The sequence below is a fragment of the Enhydra lutris genome, unplaced genomic scaffold (genome assembly GCF_002288905.1).
Source record: "Enhydra lutris kenyoni isolate GAN:26980312 unplaced genomic scaffold, ASM228890v2 scaffoldscaffold90, whole genome shotgun sequence".
NCBI lineage: Eukaryota > Metazoa > Chordata > Mammalia > Carnivora > Mustelidae > Enhydra > Enhydra lutris.
In genome coordinates, this window is record NW_019154174.1 from 547,772 (window position 1) to 566,086 (window position 18,315).

Sequence of the window (18,315 nt, forward strand, 5' to 3'; positions counted from 1 at the left end):
GACTCAGGATTGGACCAACTCCAGTTCAAATCCCACATCTGTGCCGCTGTGTCTGGGAGGTGAAAGAGGAAACACTGTAAAACCCAAGGATGTGGGCTCTGGAGGTGAAGGAACACCTTTAAATTAAATTGGCACTTTGGCTTACCGGCTGTGTCACCAAGGGCAAGTTACTTAACCTCTCTGAGCCTATTTCCTTACCTATACGAGGGAGTTAACAGTAGTATCTATTTCACAGAGTAGTTGTGAGGGTGAAATGAGATATACAAAGTAGACAGAGGGTTCTGTTCGCTAGTAAAATCGACTAATTTCATAGAACATGCCTGACCCATTTAATTGCTACTGTTGTACATCGTATTAATAAAGTTCTGCATCCATTTAATGGAGGGTCCATCTTCTTGTCCTGGTTCTGTTATACTCCCTGTGTAAGTCACTGAAGCAAATCTCTGAGCCTCTGCTTGCTCCTTTCTAGAATGACGGTATCTATACCCACTTCTAGACTTCTGTTCTCTTCAGTGGTTACTGCCAAACAAGTCCTAATAGTTTTATGCTCTCCCCGAGCACGTGACCTTATCATCTACCCTTCCCAATTCACCCTGTTGGCTGCTGTGCTGAGGGACAGCTCAAAGTCATGCACTTGGCAAGTGATCTAGGAACTTCACTTGGCCCAGGAGTCTGCCAATTCCGACCATCCAAAGGGAGCCTGGTTTGATGTGCAGTTTAAACAGGTTATCTGTGGGGGGGGCGGAGGGAAGGAAAGAGAGAGAAACAGACAGGCTCTGGGCTCTGTGTCCTAAACAGCTCCTGGCTATTTGTCAGGGTCTGAACGTAACCTAATATTTTGATGAGGATCTGTGCAAACTTCACACTCTGGATAGCAGAAAGAACAAACAGAACCGAGTGGGGAGTAGGAGACGTCTACTCCTTAATGAGCCCGCCTGGAGGGGCTCTGATAGGATGCAGCTCCGTACCCTGCTCCCAGAGGTTACTCAACGGCTGCTGTCTCTGTCAGCCTCGAAATCAAAGCCTTAAGGAACGAGCAAGATTTGCATCTTTTAAAATCCTGCCAGTGAAGTGTAAAAGGTGTGAATATGCTTCTTGTTTGTTGCAATATTTTAAAATAAATTTTAAATCATTTGCATTGTTAAGGATCTCTAGTCTCTTTCTATTATGTAACAGATACCATTAGATGGTGGTATCCAGGCTCCTTCCCAGTACTGCAGTTTTGAACTGGAAAAGGGGCTCCCAAATGTCTCTAATAATCTTTCTGAGGATCTCAGGCACTGCAGAGTCCATGGTTCAAGGCCCTGCTCCACCACCTGCTAGCTGCTGGACCTGGGGCAAATGTCCCCACCTTTCCAGGCTCCCTGCCCCCTCACCCGTAATACGGGGACAGTGATACCTACCTCATACAGTGGTTTTGAGAATTAAACGAGGTACTGCCTGGCACCAACAAGAACTCAATATTTTCTCTAATATATCTGACGTGCAAGGGTTTCAGAAGAATGATGTCAAATCCCAATTTTCAAAAGGGTATTGTTCTCCTGAGCGCTTGGTACGTCCTAGGGGAGCCAAGTTCTGTTCTTAAATAGATCATATCAAGTAAAAAGTTCGCCCCCTTTCCTAAGCTTTGCCTTTGGAGTTTTAATCGCAAACATACAAAGGTTACACTTTGTGGCTTCGATTCAGAAATGTCAGCACATCAAACCCACACTCAGACACACACTCGGAGATGCTTACTCATACGGCGGAAAGGGCAATTAGGTCTGGAGAAGAATGTCACATGAACAGAAGTAAAGCTCATTAAAGCAGTACTTGAAGCTTCTGACCTCGGCTACGTAAACAAGGTTTTTGGATGACAGAATTACCGAGAAACCCAGGCCTGTGAGCAAGACTTAGTTCCCAAAGCAGTTTGGCTTCTAGACCTCCCAGAGGATGCAGGCCTCAGTGTGTGACCAGATCACCTATGCGGTGTTTTGGAAAATGCTAATACATGAGAGTGGTAGGGGTAGTGCTGTAGGATGGGGCCTGGGGGCTCTGCCTCTCTCAGCCTGCGAGATCCCCGAGCTTTGTGGATGTGCTGGTGCCTCAAACCGCATGGGGCTTTATGTCAAGTGACGGGGCGCACAGGCAACCAGAGAAAGCGATGGGCATCAGACTCGATCATACGGGAGGGGCTGGAGTCAGTAAGGCCCAACCTCGGGGCTGGAACAGAAGGAGGCAGAGAGCCTGGCTGATCATGTCCGGCTGTTGCCGGATGGCCGCCCGGGATGAATGGCTGAGGGGAAAAGGGGCTCTTCTTGGGGTCTGCCTCCCAACGAGCTGTACTCCTCCAGCCCAGGCCAGAGGGAACGGTCCATCAGATCGCTCCTACCATAGGACAGAAAGAGCCACGTTCCCTGGCGGGCAGTCGCTGTGCCTACACCCTTCAGTAATTAAGACTCCGTGGACAGTAAGGGAGCAGGGCGTTCTTGTGACCTGGTTACTTTTCTCTTCACTCCTCAATTTGCTACATCTCTGCTGACAGCTGGGGAAGCCGGTCCAAGGACTGCCCTCTGGGGGGCAGCTGGAGCCTGGAGCCCCAGGCTTGTGCCTCTACCTAGTTTTCACAGCAAGCTTTGCAGTGGGCATTAGGGACGCTGCCAGATTTCACTAAGGCAGAATTCTTAATAGGCTGGGAAAGCCACCCAAATTGCAATCACGGCTTTTGAGTTAAACATACTACACCCGCATACCTTCTACTGTGCACCACACACCACAACTCTGCAAGCAAACACGCTCACCCTTGCTGTAGCCTCCGTGCCCCCTCTGTTACAACACAGCCAAATTCCAAGCTGCTGGCCCAGACCAAGGGGATATCCCGGCTGTCACCCTCAGCACAAGGAACCTCCCTATAATTCACACTGCTCTATAATTCACACGGACACGAGAGGGAACAACCCGCTGTACAGCCACGCCCTGCTCTGTGCCCTGTAAGCCGGCCCTTGGATCTCCAGAAGCTTCCAGGACAACATATTTCTTTCATTCATCCTGCCTTTCGCCACCACCAGCAACTTGTTTCCACATTCCACTCGAGGAGCAGCTAGGCAGGCAGTCTGAAGGGATTCTCCCTCAACCATTCCTTCATGCCCCCTGGGGTAATTACTGAGCATCCTGCCAGGAACCGGGGAGGGTGAGGGAGGCCAAGACAAACATAGCATGGAGGCCCTCGGCAGCCCCATCCCGTCCAAGTGCCAGCTGCCTCCCGCCTGGATTGCTGCAGGAGCCTCAGACCAGTCTCCTGATCTCGCCCTTGCACATACAATAGTCAGAGTGATGCTTTTAAAACCCGAAGTCAGATCATGTCATTTCTCTGCTCAGGGCCCTCCAAAGGCTGCCCAGCTTAGCACGGAATAAAAGCCGAAGACCCTCCTGTGGCCTAACTGATGTCACCACCTTCCCCCCCCCCCCTCACTCACTAGGCTCAGCACTTGGATTCTATGCTCTTCCTCGACCAATGCCAGGCAAGGTCCTGCCTCAGGGCCTTTGCACCTTTGCTATGGCTCGTACCATTCTCCACCCCCAAGATATTCACACAGCTCCCTCCCTCCCTCACCTTCCTCCCATCTCTGCTGAAATGTCAGTGAGGCTTTCCAATCACCCTGCTTAAAATCAACCTCTCCCCAGCCCAGCTCTCCCCATCCCCAACTCTGCTTTGGTTTCCTCCACAATGCTTGTCTACTTCTAACATATTTGCTGATTTCTGTGTTTATTACTTGCCCACTCCCTCTAAAATATAAGTTCCATGAGAGCAGGAAATTATATTATTTTTACTTCTGTGTCTTCAACACCTGGGAGGGTCCCTAATGTCAATAAATACTGGCTACTGAGATGACCTGGAGCTCCGGATAACATCCCAAAGGGACAGAACCAGAACACATTGCTTTTCCACCCACCGCTCCAGCACGCGCCCAGCCCCAGCCAGAGCCTGCTAGGACACCAACCAGCACCTCCCACCCACTGCACACTGACCCACAGCAGCCTGCCACATGGCCTGCACCACATTCACCAGCACGCTCCGTACTGAGGCTCATGTAGCCCATCAGTATGGCCTTCACCTTCCTGCATGGCACAACAAACATGACAGGGACTGCCGTTCCTCGTGGGACCCTAGCCACGCCGAGCGTCGTCCCTGGCCCAGCAGCATCCCAGCACCTGGGAAAACGAATGCAGGAGACAAACACACCCTGCTCCGAGGCACAGCCCTAAAGAACCCCGTACGTTTCTCTGCACAGAGCCTCAGCCCCATATGTTTCAGCCGTTCATGGTTTCGTTCATTTATTCAGGAAAATTCATTAAGTACCTGCTAGTGCGAAGCCTTCTGCTAAGCACTGGGAGTCAACACTGACAAAGATAGTCACAACCTTTCAATCTAGTCGAGAAGACAGACATCGCACCGAACAAGCAATTACAATAGAGTGTGATGAGTTTGTGGATGGGACACTAGTGGGGGATCCATCCCCAGGAATCAGGAAGAGCCTCGGCGAGGGGGAAGGAGCAAGGCCCCGCGAGGGATGGGGGCTGGAGGCGGGTGTAGCCTGGGGAAGGGCATGGACGTCGCAGGTGCTCCACTGTGCATGGACAGAGCTGGGGAGGGACGAGGACACCCTGTGTGTCTGAGTGACTGGAAGAAATTCAGAACTGCTTGCTCATGGAGGGCGGGAGCCGAAGCTGGGGAGGGGACAGATGCTGGACCCTGGAAGACCCCAAAAACCACCCATGCTCCGGAAGAGTCAGCATTATTCTGCGGGCAGCTGAGAGCCAGCAGGGAAGCTTTGAGCAAGAGGGATGCCATCAGATGCACATGTAGCCAAGTTACTCAGGTAAATTACAACACGCCAATGCTGGTGGGTCTCCGCGGTTCGGAAGAGTGTCCTGCAATCGGCTCCTCGTCATAATAAAAGTCAGCACCGAGAACAGCCTTGAAGCTCATGGTCTGAACCTCCAGTAACAGCACCCTTCACTGATGTTTGAATCGAACCCTCTGTTCTTGCCCATGATTTTTCGCCTGCTGCACTCCAGTTAATAGCACGGGTGAATCAGGAACGCCGACAGATGCACGCAGGCCTTGTAATCACCCGCAAGGCCCATGGCACTCTGCACACCCTTGCCTCGGGCCCTCCAGGATGTGTGTGGAAGGGGAAATGGGAGATCTCTGAGAGGGGGTGAGGACTCTGAGGCCGGCGTCCACAGCTACAAAGGCATATGTGCAGGTTGACTCGAAAGAGGGGGAGGTATATCCATGATTATTCTTTCCTTTTATCTTTTAAGATTTTATTTATTTGAGAGAGAAAGAGAGAGAGAGCACGCAGCAGCAGAGATAGCAAGAGAGAGCACAAGTCGGGAGGAGAGGGAGAAGCAGGCTTCCCGCTGAGCAGGGAGCCCCATGCGGGGCTTGATCCCAGGACCCTGGGATCATGACCTGAGCCAAAGACAGACGCTTAACCCACTAAGCCACTTAGGCACCCCCATAATTATTATTTCTAGCTCAGTCTCAGGGAGCAAGGGCTGTGCCTGCTTTCCCTCATTGCTGGTGGTGGAACGTCTTGAAGAATACAGCCCAGTCCAATCACTGTACTTTGAAAGTCAAAGTTAAACCCACGAGAGGGAATTCAAGACATCGGCTGATTGAAAATCCTATCAAATGCAGAACAGTCGAGGATCTTCTTGATCCTTCCTAATTATTGTGGTATTTTTATAGTATCTAGGATAAGAATAGCTACTTTTTTCTGAGTATCTTCTATGAGCCAGGCACTGGTTAGATCTTTTATACTCATTATCGCTGAGCTGGAAGTTCCAAAATATTTACCCAGTTGGAATGGACGCAGGGGTAAATAACCAGTACTAACAGGAACCAGTTAAATGTCAATCTGACTTTGAGCAATCACTACCCAAAGACTATACACCGAGTCCATGGGCCACATATGACTTGTGGATGTGTTTAATCGGGCCTGAACGGTGTTTAATTTTTAAAGATGTGTTGCTGATTCACCAAAAGATAGAGATCACATACAAAAGTCCTGATGAGGATGGGGGTATGAGGAGCCTGCCTCCTGCAGGACTGACCAGGCCAGCCCAGTGCTTGGCTTGTAGAAGATGCTTGGAGAAAGGCCGCTGTTCTTATGGATGATGTAAAACAGTATTACAATAATTAGTAACGGTCAGTAGGGTCTGCAACCATGCCGCTGGAGATAAGCACCCAGCTCTCGGTCTGCCCCTGTCCCCAGCCACCCCCCTCCCCTCTTTACATGATCTGCCTGGCTTCTAAGGCTCCTGAGCCTGTGACCTGTTCCCAGAATAGTCCTCCCCCGTCACCCAGACTAAATGAGAACCAATGTCTTCCTCTTTAAGAGATTTTTCCCCACTGGGGCGCCTGAGTGGCTGAGTCGGTTAGTCGGTTAGGGCGTCTGCCTTCAGCTCAGGTCATGATCCTGGGGGCCTCGGATTAAGCCCTGCATTGGGCTCCACGTTCAGCATGGAATCTGCTTCTCCCTCTTCCTCTGTGCAACCCCCTCCTATCCAATCTCTCTCTCAAATAAATAAATAAAATCTTAAAAAAAAAAAAAAAAAAGAGGGATTTCCCTCCTTGCCATGTTCCCCTGGCCACAGCAGAGAATATCAGCCTGGGGCACGTCAGATTCCCCTGGAGTGTCCAACCCCCAAGGCTACTGAGCGAGGGTTTCTCAGGGCCTGAGCATTTTAGCCCTTAAATTCCCAGGGGATACTGCTGGTCTGGGGAGCCACCCTTTGAAAACCACCGGTCTACAACTAAAGAATGAACTGCCCCTGTCATGGCAATGGGTTCAACGCACGTGAAGACAGGGTATTTGCAACCCTCCTCTGGCCAAGTGAGGAGGGGGGGGGAGGTACCCATTCTGAGACCTCATGAACAGCCCCACGAAACCCAAGTCAGTTTTGTGTCCCGTCTCTGAGCTCCCAGTTTCCTGAACAGACAACCTGTTCTTGTCTCCCAGGCTGCCATTTTGATCTTCTCCCAAATGGTTCATTAGAAGAGATGACACTGCCTGGCATAGTCCCTCTCTGGCCCCAAGTGCACACATGAACACACCATCTCACGGAAGAGCATCAGTAGGCCTCAACACTGTTCAACCCCTCAAACACCCCACACCCAAGACATCGATCAACATGTGACCCCACTAATGAAAATAATAATCAACAGTCCCACTCAGTGTGCCAGCTACGGCAGCTACGGCAGTGAGGGCATCATGCATCACGATGGTCCTCTGATGTAGGGACTGTTAATGTCGCCACATCACAGAGGATGAAACAGGGGAGCAGAGAGGCGACCGGACTCCTCCAAGTTCACCAGCTCCAGAATGATCAAGAGATTGTCAGTGGGACCCGCTGTATTCATTTGAGGGCCAGACACTATTAAAAATATTGTGCTGATGGCCTGGAAGACACTAGGCATCTGGAGGTGACGTCACCTGGGACATGCTTGCAGGTGGAAGGTGTGTGTGTGCGGGGGCGGGGGGGGAGGCGTGGGGTGTTTGGCCTGGAGAGCACAGGATTCAGGAGTGTAAGACCAGCATCTTCAAAGGTCCAGAGGACGTGCTGCAGAGAAAGGCTCAGGGGGATAGCGGTCTGGGGAAGCTGAGTTGACACTAGCTTGTATGCCTGCAACAGCTGGAAGGGCTGGGTGCAACTGGCTGTCTCCAGGTTTCCTGACCCCAGGGAGTGCCCAGAGAGACACAGGACACATTGGGGTGCTGGGAAGGCAGAAGCTAACGGTGCGGGGTGGAGGGGAAGGTGCGACACCAGGAAGATGTAAGAATCAACAGCTGGGGGTGGGGGGACTTTCTCCATCCTGCGTGCCCTTTGCTCCCTGGGCACTGTGATCCCCCTCAAACAGAGTGGGACTGTGTGAGGTCTGGATCCCTGCTTCATCACACCGGGGCTGAATGACCCAGGACAGAGCGCTTAACCTCTCTGAGCCTCCCTCCCCTCTCCCCTCTGCCAAAGCTTGTGGTGAGGATCTCATCAGAAGCCACACACGGCGCGCTTCACGTGGTGCCTGGCACAGAATAAGGGACCAAGAATTCCTAATAGCAAAATCACTACCCTTGTCATCACGGAGCTCACGAGGTTGGGTTTCGAGGACGACATTTACGTTCACAGTTCAGCCTCCAGAGGACGCTTCACAGCTCATCATGAAGTCACGGGGTCTCCCTTCTTAATCTAACCAAGAAACAGCCTGTCTGGGGAATTGCAGCTCGGTAAAATTCAGTGTGAACTCCTCCTCCCCGGGGGCTGACAAGGACTCCCGCTGAGTCTTTGGGGAAGGGAAACCCTCCTGGGTGCACACGACTGGGAAGAAGGCTTTTCCTCTTGTCCTCAAAGCCGGGTCAACACTCAGAGCCTCCAAGAGGGCTAGGAGCACGCCAGCTTTTGCTTCCTTCTGTTTTGCCTCGGGTGGGAGCTGGCCGGTGGGGCCGTCTGATTTACTGACTCAGACGCGGTGTACGTTTCAGGATTACATTTAAATCCCGCGGAGGTAAACAACATGACCTTTTCAATGTCAGGATGAGGAGAAAGCGACACAGTCGAACCAAGGAAAGAACAAGGGCAAAATGAGACTCCGCGTCCCTGTCCAAAACTGGATCTGAACTCCGTTTACCAAAGGACCCTCTCCAAAAAAAAACCATCAGCGAAGACAATTAACCATAACTGAACCGATTACACAGAAGCCTGGGGGCGACCGTCCTTCCCGCTTTCTTAGAGGCGGGGCTGCGTGGATGGAGAGCTCCGGTTTTGTACCCGGTGACGGTGTGCCTCAACTTACAGACATACTCGGGTAGAAGCATCGATGTCTCAGAGCACCGCGGGCGCACACGACGGGAGAGGACAGAGCGTGTCATGCGTGTGCATCCAAGAGTCCGAGAGGACAGTTTACTTACGGCTTTTGGCTTGTACGGGGGCTGGATCTCTTTGCGCTCCAGTTTCTCCCAATCAATATACCGGAAAAACGCGTGCTCCTTGATGTCGCGTTCACCTTCGGGTCCGCACCCCAGGCGTTTGCCCGGGTGTTTGGTCATCAGCTTCAAGAGAAGAGAAAGGCTGAATTTAATGAACTTTGGGGGAGGATGCATAAGCTGCCCAGAGGGGATGACTCCCGGGAATTAGGGAGGAAAGCACCATGAGAGTCTCCATTTTTATTGCCCACTTTCCATCCCAGACAATAATTTCCCAGGGAGGTCTTTGGTTTTTGGGTTTTTTTTTTTTATCTGTTTTATCATTTTATCTGTCTGTCAAATAAATAAAATCTTTTAAAAAAAAGATTTTATTTATTTATTTGACAGAGATCACAAGTAGGCAGAGAGGCAGGCAGAGAGAGAGGGCGGGGGGAAGCAGGCTCCCTGCTGAGCAGAGAGCCCGATGCGGGGCTCGATCCCAGGACCCTGAGATCATGACCTGAGCCAAAGGCAGAGGCTTTAACCCACTGAGCCACCCAGGCGCCCCATCAGTGACGTCTTTGTAATCGGAGGACCCAACAACACTGCTGCTTGTTCCAAAACAAGATCGCTTATGGTTAATCGAACCTGAGCCTCAATGTGGTCCTGAACTTTAAGTGAGAAATGTCACCAGATGCATTCTTGTTGAAGAATGAGTTTTACGCAATTACTGGGGCATTTAATGAGAACAGTTTCAATATCTTCAAATTCCCCCACCTCCCACACCAAGGAAGCTGGAATGTGACCAAGGCAAAGGCCACATTCATTCTGATAATATTTGCATTTCTCAGTAAAGCACTTGTGAAAAGGACAAAACAGAAGAAAAAAAATATTAGTCGAATGGGCCCAAGTTTCAAGTAATTACTTTCTGAAAGCTCATTAAATAGTCAAAACCTAGCCCAGCTCATTTTGCTTGTATCACACATTACACAAAACTCCGCTGAGGTTTCTTTGGTGTTCCATTTAAATTACTTAATTATCAAAACCCTCCATCTTTGGGTCTCTGAGCCGGTGCTAAATAACAAGACGTATAAAGGCTCCAAGAGGAAACCAGACAGACCTCCTCTCGTCAATGAATCCAAAGCAGCATGAAAATCTCTCTGATCTCGAGACTCGAGCAAATGCACCAAGAGCAAAGACGGAGGGGTTGTGATTAAAAAAACTAACAGGCAAACAAAAAACAAAACCCAAAACCAACAAGAAGGCCTCAAAGAGGAAAAACAAACAACTGGACCACACGAGACCAAGAAGCTTCCCAGAGCTGACCAGACACCATGATGCCAGAGACCTTAGACTGTGCCCAGGATCTGTGGATCACGGCAAGGAGATGAACACTGTAAGGATTCCTGCTTCCAGGTAACTTGTCATCGGAAACTATCCCCCTATATTCACACAAACACACATATTCTCCATATACGCTTTACATGCCAGGGGGAAGATCACCAGGCACTTATATTCCGAGGTGTTATGTGATCTGCACGCACGATCTTACCTAATTCTCACAATAACCCAACGAGGTGGGCATATTATTTTTCCAATTCCAATGACAAGGCAATTGACACTCAGAGATATGAAACAGCTAGCAAGGACATGGAGAGACAGGGAGTGGCAGAGGTGGGACTCGATCTCATGTCTGCCCACTCCCGAACTTGGGTTTTTAACGAGAGAGCCCTTCCGGGGTGGGCTTCCCAGGGATATCTGTGGCTTGGCTCGGTCAGGAAGGGTTTATAGAGGGCAAGCACATTGGACCAAGCCCTGACATTTGTGTAGGATTAGGATAGGAGGAAAAAAAGGGCTACGAGGGTCTGGTTAGCACTACCACTAACATTAGGGCATCACTGGATGCCCTCTGTGTACGGAGTACTTCCTATGTGCTGAGGCTCTGCACTTGAGGCTTCCTAGGCATTACTCTTCCATCTTTATTTTCATTTTACAACAATTATCCTCATTTCCCAGATAAGAAACTGGGTCCAGAGAAGAAGTCATTTGCCTAGAGGCACACAGCTAAGTAGCAGACCGAGCTTTGAAGCAGATCTGCCTGACCCAGAGCTCTTGTTGCTCTGTGCCGTGTGGTCTGCTTGTTTTCATGCTAACGTGCGGCCAACTGGGGCTTCTGTCTGCTTTAAGTTTGTTCAAAGTGGGAGTGCCAATCTGAGCAAACTCATATTAAATTTTTTTTTTCTGGTAGCAAATACGTTCTTTAATGGGATGGATATATAAAGGACCTTTCAATCAGAATGGAACGGGTTTCAAAAGCCCAGCTCCATTTCCCTGCAAGGACGAGGATGCCAAGTGAAGAAAAGCCACTGCAAAGTCACCCGGCACTCCTAACGCGAGTCTCTGCTCAGTTGCCGCGCTCTGCTCGGAGCTGATACGCCCGAAGCCATGCAGACAGCTGGATTTAATCACTGTTCCATCTCTGATCACCTCCCAGACGCACTCCCTGGGGCCCGCTGCTCGGGAGGAAGCATTTGCCATTGGCTCGAGTAACCCTTCTTCTTTGGAGCCTCAGCCTTGAGGAAAGAGCCCACACTGGACTCAGCCCGCTCAACTCAGAAAAGTCCTCGAACCCACGGGTAAGAAAGTCACACCAGTTAATCCTGAAGGTTATGGGTCCTAAATTAATAGAAATCTGTTCTACCAGGGAAACCGCTAATTGGAGCTGAAGCTGAATGCAACTGACCTGGAAAATCCTCTCTCCTCCATGACCCACTTAGATCCCCCAGCTGTCCGGGCAGGACAGAGTGGGGAGGGGGAAGGTCTTGAGCACATATTAATTAAGCACCTACTATGCGCCGATACCACACAAGGAGCTTTCTGTTACCTGATTTAGTGCTCTCAAAAACCTCTGTTCCATGAGTAGTAGTATTCCATTCTTAAAGATAAAGAAACAGAAGCCCAGAGGTACAAAGTAGGACCACACACCAAGGAAGTACAAGTGTCGAGATGTGCAGAGGGTCTAGATCTCCCAAAACCCCCCACTTAAAAAATTCCTATTGTAGGGAGCACCTGGGTGGCTCAGTGGGTTAAAGCCTCTGCCTTCGGCTCAGGTCATGATCCCAGGGTCCTGGGATCAAGCCCCATGTCGGGCTTTCTGCTCAGCGGGGAGCCTGCTTCCCCCTCCCTCTCTGCCTGCCTCTCTGCCTACTTGTGATCTCTCTCTCTCTCTGTGTCAAATAAATAAATAAAATCTTTAAAAAATAAAAAATTCCTATTGCTGTGTATGCATATTTAAATGCCAAGAGAAGCCTGGCAGGTAACATAGTGGTACACAGTATTAGTAATAAAAATCACAATGGCCCATGCTCTGTTGTAAGAACCAGGCTCTGTTGTAAGGGGTTCACTTGCATTGACTCATTCAATCCGTACTATCATTAGCCTCGGTCCACAGACAAAGTTGAGGGACTTACCCACAACTATAGGGCTAATAATGCCGGAACCAGGATTTGAACCCAGATGGAACCGGGCCAGATGGAGAGTTCTGCAAATTGGAGAGGACATGCCCTATCTAAAGGGTACATGGGCTTCCCACCCAGCTGGCTGATGCTTTCTCTATAGGAATGACAGACCAGCATGGTGAGATCAGATTTTTCAAGAGAAACTGGAAAGTTAATGTTTATGGGAAATGCCCTGCTCTTAAAATGCTGGCCATTATTAAACAAACTAAAAGCTCAGTGTATGACCTCCACCCACTCTTCCTCCCCCACGAGACTATGTCTAGGGGGGTTCTGCACTGACCTTACACTGGGCTAGTGATTCACCAGGAGTGAGGATCCAGGTGGTGTTGATGAGGTGCTCTAGATGGAGACGTTGGCCCAGCTTTTACAAACTGCTTGAATATTCCAGCTTTTCTGCACCTAGCCTAGTTCATGGGGCATCTGACTCGGGCCAGGAAGAGTAGGGCTGGATTGGGCAGTGGGAAATCTACAAATACCCCGAGGATCTAGGACCAGCAGCCCTGGTTTCTTCAGACGCACAGGTGGGAACCCACTGGGAAGGCATGGCCATGCCCTAACCTTGAGAATGCACCTGTGCCCCCCAGCTGGTGGGAGACTGAATACTTCATAAAGGCAGTCTCCGAGGGCCATATTCTCTGGGGCTCTCCCAGCATTGCCTGTTCACCTGCATCAGAGCTGAAATGCTACCACATCTGGATAACCAGTTTAAAGGGAGTGGTTTTTAAGCCACCCAGGGACTTCTGCAAAATACTGATGTCCAGACCATCTCCAGGGTGAGCCTGAGGTTTTGTACGATCTGAAGAAATACTTCAGGTCATTGTGATGGCACGAAAGGTGAGGACAGCTGATCTCCAGGGACTCAGCCAGGTCACTATGAGCACTTCGTGGCCCAGGGCCAGGTGCATAACAAAGCAATCCTCACTGGCAAACACAGGCCCTGTCTTGTCTTCAACCACTGCCATGTACAAAATGCATGTGATTTTCAGCCATTTGTGGGGTGGTGGGGGGAGACGAGGGGTTCTGAAGGCACTACATTTGGGTCAGCTTATCCAGAGAATCCCTCAAACTCAGTCTTTCGTGATATTCTCATAAGACAGACGTTACACGCTGTTCATATTAGCCACGCACATAAGCCGCAGAGAAGGGCAAGGTTGTCAGATAGGCACTGCCGGCCTCTCGTATCCTTTCCCATGGGTTCCAGCTCTTTGGCAAGGTCTCTGCGTTTCCTATCTCATTCATCCAATATGCATTCCCCTGTGTGGGCTAGCGCCTGGAGCCCAGCCAGCGGCAAGATACAGCTGTCAGCAGACCTCTCCAGTGCTTGTGTGCAGACTGGAAAAAAGCTCCTTTTGCTCCAGGAGGTACCAGGTGCACGCCAGGCTCACAGGCAGGCAAGTGGGGGGAGGGGCAGAGTTCAGTCTCCATCTCCCCACCCCCACCCTCCCCCAGGTGAGGTGTCCTTTTGCAGGGCACAGCCTGCCTTCTCCGCATGCGGTGGTCCTGGCCGCAAGCTTACAGGGGCTCACTCACCCCTTTGCAGATGGCCACAGCTTCCTTGGACATGGACTTGGGGTAAGCCACGTTGTGTTCCATGATGGACTGGAAGAGCTCATCCTCATCCTCGCCTTCAAAGGGTGCCTGTGGGACAGAGGACAGTGTGGGAGGACAAGGATCCTGCCTAAAACCCTCCCCATTTGCCCCGAACCACTGGGCCCTTTTCCCTGGGAAAAGATTCTCCTTTCACTCAGAAGCTTCCAGGGAAAAGATTAGGAAAAACGTTCTAAAAGACTTGGGTAACCCCAAGGCCGTGGAAGTCACAGGGCTTCCAACCTAGACACTGGTATCAAGTGGACACCCTTCTTCTAGAGAAACTGCGCAGATGGGGGTAGGGGAGGACTTTTCCTGCAAATCACTTAAAATTCAATTACCTGCCCAGCCAACATTTCATACAGCAGGACTCCGAAGGCCCACCAATCCACAGACTTCCCGTAGGGCTGGTAGGCAATGATCTGGAAAACAGAAGCCATTCCATCAGGGAGGCGGGCAGGTTCTGGCCAAGGCTGGAGACCGAACGCTCACTCCTTTTAGTAAGCGCGGAGCATCCTGGGGCTGGGAGGAGGAGGGGGAGCTCTTCCTTGGCCTGTCATCTGCCTACTGTGAAGGATTAAATCAGCTCTTACAGTCCCAGATGTGGGCCACTGTCAAAAAGAGTGACTAAGGAGCCCAGTGTCCACTTACCCACCTTAGGAAGATAGATCACCTTTACCGGGGGGCCTGCAGGTACAGGGAAAACATCTGTGGATGCTACATCGCCTTTCCAAAACACTTAGCACAGTGTGTTCTTGTTAATTTCCATACGGTGAGTGTGGCATCCTTAAGAAGGAAAACCGTCTTTGATTCTTGGGACAAAAGTAATAACCTTTACACAACCACAGGAATGCGCTTCGCACTACTGAACTGTATACTTCGGGAAGGTTACGAAGGTAAATCTTTTTTTTTTTTTTCCAAAGATTTTATTTATTTATTTGTCAGAGAGATAGAGAGAGTACAGGCAGGCAGAGTGGCAGGCAGAGGCAGAGGGAGAAGAAGGCTACCTGCAGAGCAAGGAGCCTGATGTGGGACTGGATCCCAGGACCCTGGGACATGACCTGAGCTGAAGGCAGCCGCTTAACCAACTGAGCCACCCAGGCATCCCAGTAAATCTTATTTTTATTCTTTTTACCACAATTAAAGAATCTTAAGTTAAAAAGTTGTAAGAGTACTCGTACTGTTTCACTATGTATTTGAAAATACCAATAAGCAATAAATAAATAAATAAAAAGACAAGCTAAGAGAACACAACTAAAATTACCCATAATCATTCATCAAGAGAAAAATGATGATAGCTCTTTTGGTCTATTTCCTCTTAGAGTCTTTTTTATTAATATATAGTAGTGCGCATATGCATGTGTTTTACATGAACACAAACACGTTAATATGTGGAATTTTAATGAAGTAACCCATTCTGGCCTCTGCCCGGCATTCCATTGGATGGATATACCAAAATCTACTTTGCCAGTTCCCAACTGATCAGGTTTCTTCTGATGCTCCGATACAGATTCTTATAACTGGGTATATGGACATTTGTCCAATTATTTCCTTCGGAAAAATTCCTCAAAATAGCATTAGTGGATCAAATGGTAGTTTTTAAAAATTTTTAAATTTAAAAACTTTTTAAAAATCTGTAGTTTTTAGAAGTTATTTTTATTTTTCATCATGATAGGTGTTCTTCACTTTAATCCCCAACACCTCTTTCACTCATCCCCCTAACCAACCTCCCCCATCTGTTTTTTCTCTATAATTAAGAGCCTGTTTCTTGGTTTGTCACCCTTTTTTCCCCTTTGCTCCTTTGTTTTGTTCCTTAAATTCCACATACGTGTGAGATCATATGATAATTGTCTTTCTCTGACTTATTTCGCTTAGCGTTATCCTCTATAACTCCATCCATGTCATTGCAAAGGGCAAGATTTCATTCTTTTTATGGCTGAATCACATTCTAGAGAGAGAGAGAGCGCGCACAAGAGCACACGTCTTATTGATCTATTCATCTACTGATGGACACTTGGGCTACGTCCTTTGTTTGCCTATTTTTTTTTTAAATATTTAATTTATTTATTTATTTGACAGAGAGACACATGGTGAGAGAGGGAACACAGGCAGGGGGAGTGGGAGAGGGAGAAGCAGGCTTCCCGCAGGGCAGGGAGCCCAATGTGGGACTCGATCCCAGAACCCTGGGATCATGACCTGAGCCGAAGGCAGACGCTTAACGACTGAGCCACCCAGGTGCCCCTGTCTGGCTATTTTAAATAATGTTGCAATAAACACAGAAGTACACGTATCCCTTTGAATTAGTGTTTTGGTATCTTTGGGGTAAATATCCATTAGTGCAATGACTGCATCATAGGGTAGTTCTATTTTTAAGTTTTTGGTGAACCTCCACACTGTTTTCCGCAGTGGCTGCACCCATCTGCACTCCCACCAACAGGGGAAGAGGGTTCCCCTTTCTCCACATCCTCACCAGCACCTGTTGTTTCTTGTGTCATTGCTTTTAGCCGTTCTGACAGGTGTGAGGTGGCATCTCATCATGGTTTTGATTTGTATTTCCCTGATGCTGAGTGATGCTGCGTACCTTTTCATGGGTCTGTTAGTCATCTGGTTGTCTTCTTTGCAGAGGTCTGCTCACATCTTCCGCAATGGTTTTAAGGTTTTCCATATTTATTACCAAATTGCCAGAGCACGGCAAAGTCTAGAATAGACATGTGGCCATCCTTCTTTCAAGTCAACTGTGTCAAGGGGTTTAAAAGGTGATCTATAGCAAAGCTTCAGGGAGGAGGCAAGAGGGTCGGACCACACCGACTTTGAATCCTGATTGCTGTTTCGACTTGTGTGACCCTGGGGGAGGTTAGGCAACTTCTTGATGTCTCAGTTTCCTCCCTGACAAAAGGAATTTTATAATATCCATGTCATAGGGTTTTGTGAGGATGAAAGAGAAATGTGTGCTTCTCACACATTATGTCCTCAAAATGTTATCTGTAACTAAAAGGTTCTCTCATTCAGTGGTTGTTTTACTCAAGGAATGTGTCCGAGCAAACTTGGCTATAAAACGAATGTCCGTTTGTTGAACTCTATCTGCTTCCACCCTAACGTCAGAAACACCCTCTGAGGAGAATTAAACCGTAAGAGACCGAAGGGACGCTTTCTGTGAGAACACTTATTGAAAGTGTTTCCACACCTTTAAAGTACTTCCTGTCTTATTTGATCCTCAGGACAACCTCACAAGTTAATCCTTTTACAAAGGAAAATAGAGCCTGGGAGGTGAAAGAAATTGCCAGAAGGTGAGGTGGTTAGTTAATGGCAAAGGCAGGGTGAAAGCTGGACCCCAGCTTATTTCTTCCATCGGGGGTTTGTCAGAGGGAACGGCTTCCCCAGGAACAAAACTCCACGTGTCTAGTGCATCGAAACCCCCAGGAGTTCTGGAAAATCACAGCTATGGGGTCCTCCCCACAGAGACGTGGATTCAGCTGATATTGGGTAATGCCTGGGCAGCCTACAGTTGAAAAGCACCCCTGGTGACAGTGAACTCATGGCAGATCAAGGAATTGTCTGATGCCCTAACTATTTAACAAAATGGTAATAAACTGAGGTAGGACCTGTTGGGGAAACACCACTGCCTTCTAATACGAGCGTTGCCTGCTCTTCGGAAGTTTGCCTTCTACTACATAGCTTTTATGAAAGACCTATATTAGGACCTGTTTGTGTTAACCAAAGGAAATCTGGAGAGGACTTTTCCTTTTTAGATAAAGGCAAAAGTGAAAATAGAGTTCTGCGTTTGGTTTGCCAGGAGTCCCTGTGGCGTCCCTAAGGCCCCGAGAGTGGCGCCACCAAGCTCCTTCCCAGGGAACAACACCCAGTATGGAGCTGCCATAGCTCTGAGTGGTGTGAACATCTGTGTTTGATTTCAGTTTATTTTATGCATCCGCTAGCCAGATGTGTCCTCGGGTATCAGAAAAGCCCAAGAGGTTATTTCTTGGGTCTGAGAGCGCTAAATATTTTTTTCCCCCATATAAAACTGCTATTGCTATAAAACGCTTCTTCAGGGGCACCTGGGTGGCTCAGTTGGTTAAGCGGCTGCCTTCAGCTCAGGTCATGATCCCAGGGTCCTGGGATCCTGCCCTACATTAGGCTCTCTGCTCAGCAGAGAGCCTGCTTCCCTCCCTCTCCCTCTGCCTGCCACTCTGCTTACTTGTGCTCTCTCTCTATCTCTCTGTCAAACAAATAAAATCCTAAAAAACAGAACAAAAACAAAACTG

The 18,315-nt window shown here is 49.1% G+C and overlaps 1 protein-coding gene across 3 annotated transcripts in view; it reads right to left on the reverse strand.

Annotated features, from left to right (window-relative positions):
• LOC111162208 (protein kinase C beta) overlaps positions 1-18,315 on the reverse strand; it is a 356,652-nt gene that overhangs the window by 16,824 nt on the left and 321,513 nt on the right. For all 3 annotated transcript variants that reach the window (XM_022526438.1, XM_022526437.1, XM_022526439.1), the window contains 3 exons: positions 14,395-14,475; positions 13,997-14,104; positions 8,955-9,095 (listed from right to left, as the gene is read on the reverse strand). In XM_022526438.1, the coding sequence (XP_022382146.1) occupies positions 8,955-9,095; positions 13,997-14,104; positions 14,395-14,475 (330 nt within the window). The remainder of the gene's footprint in view (positions 1-8,954; positions 9,096-13,996; positions 14,105-14,394; positions 14,476-18,315) is intronic.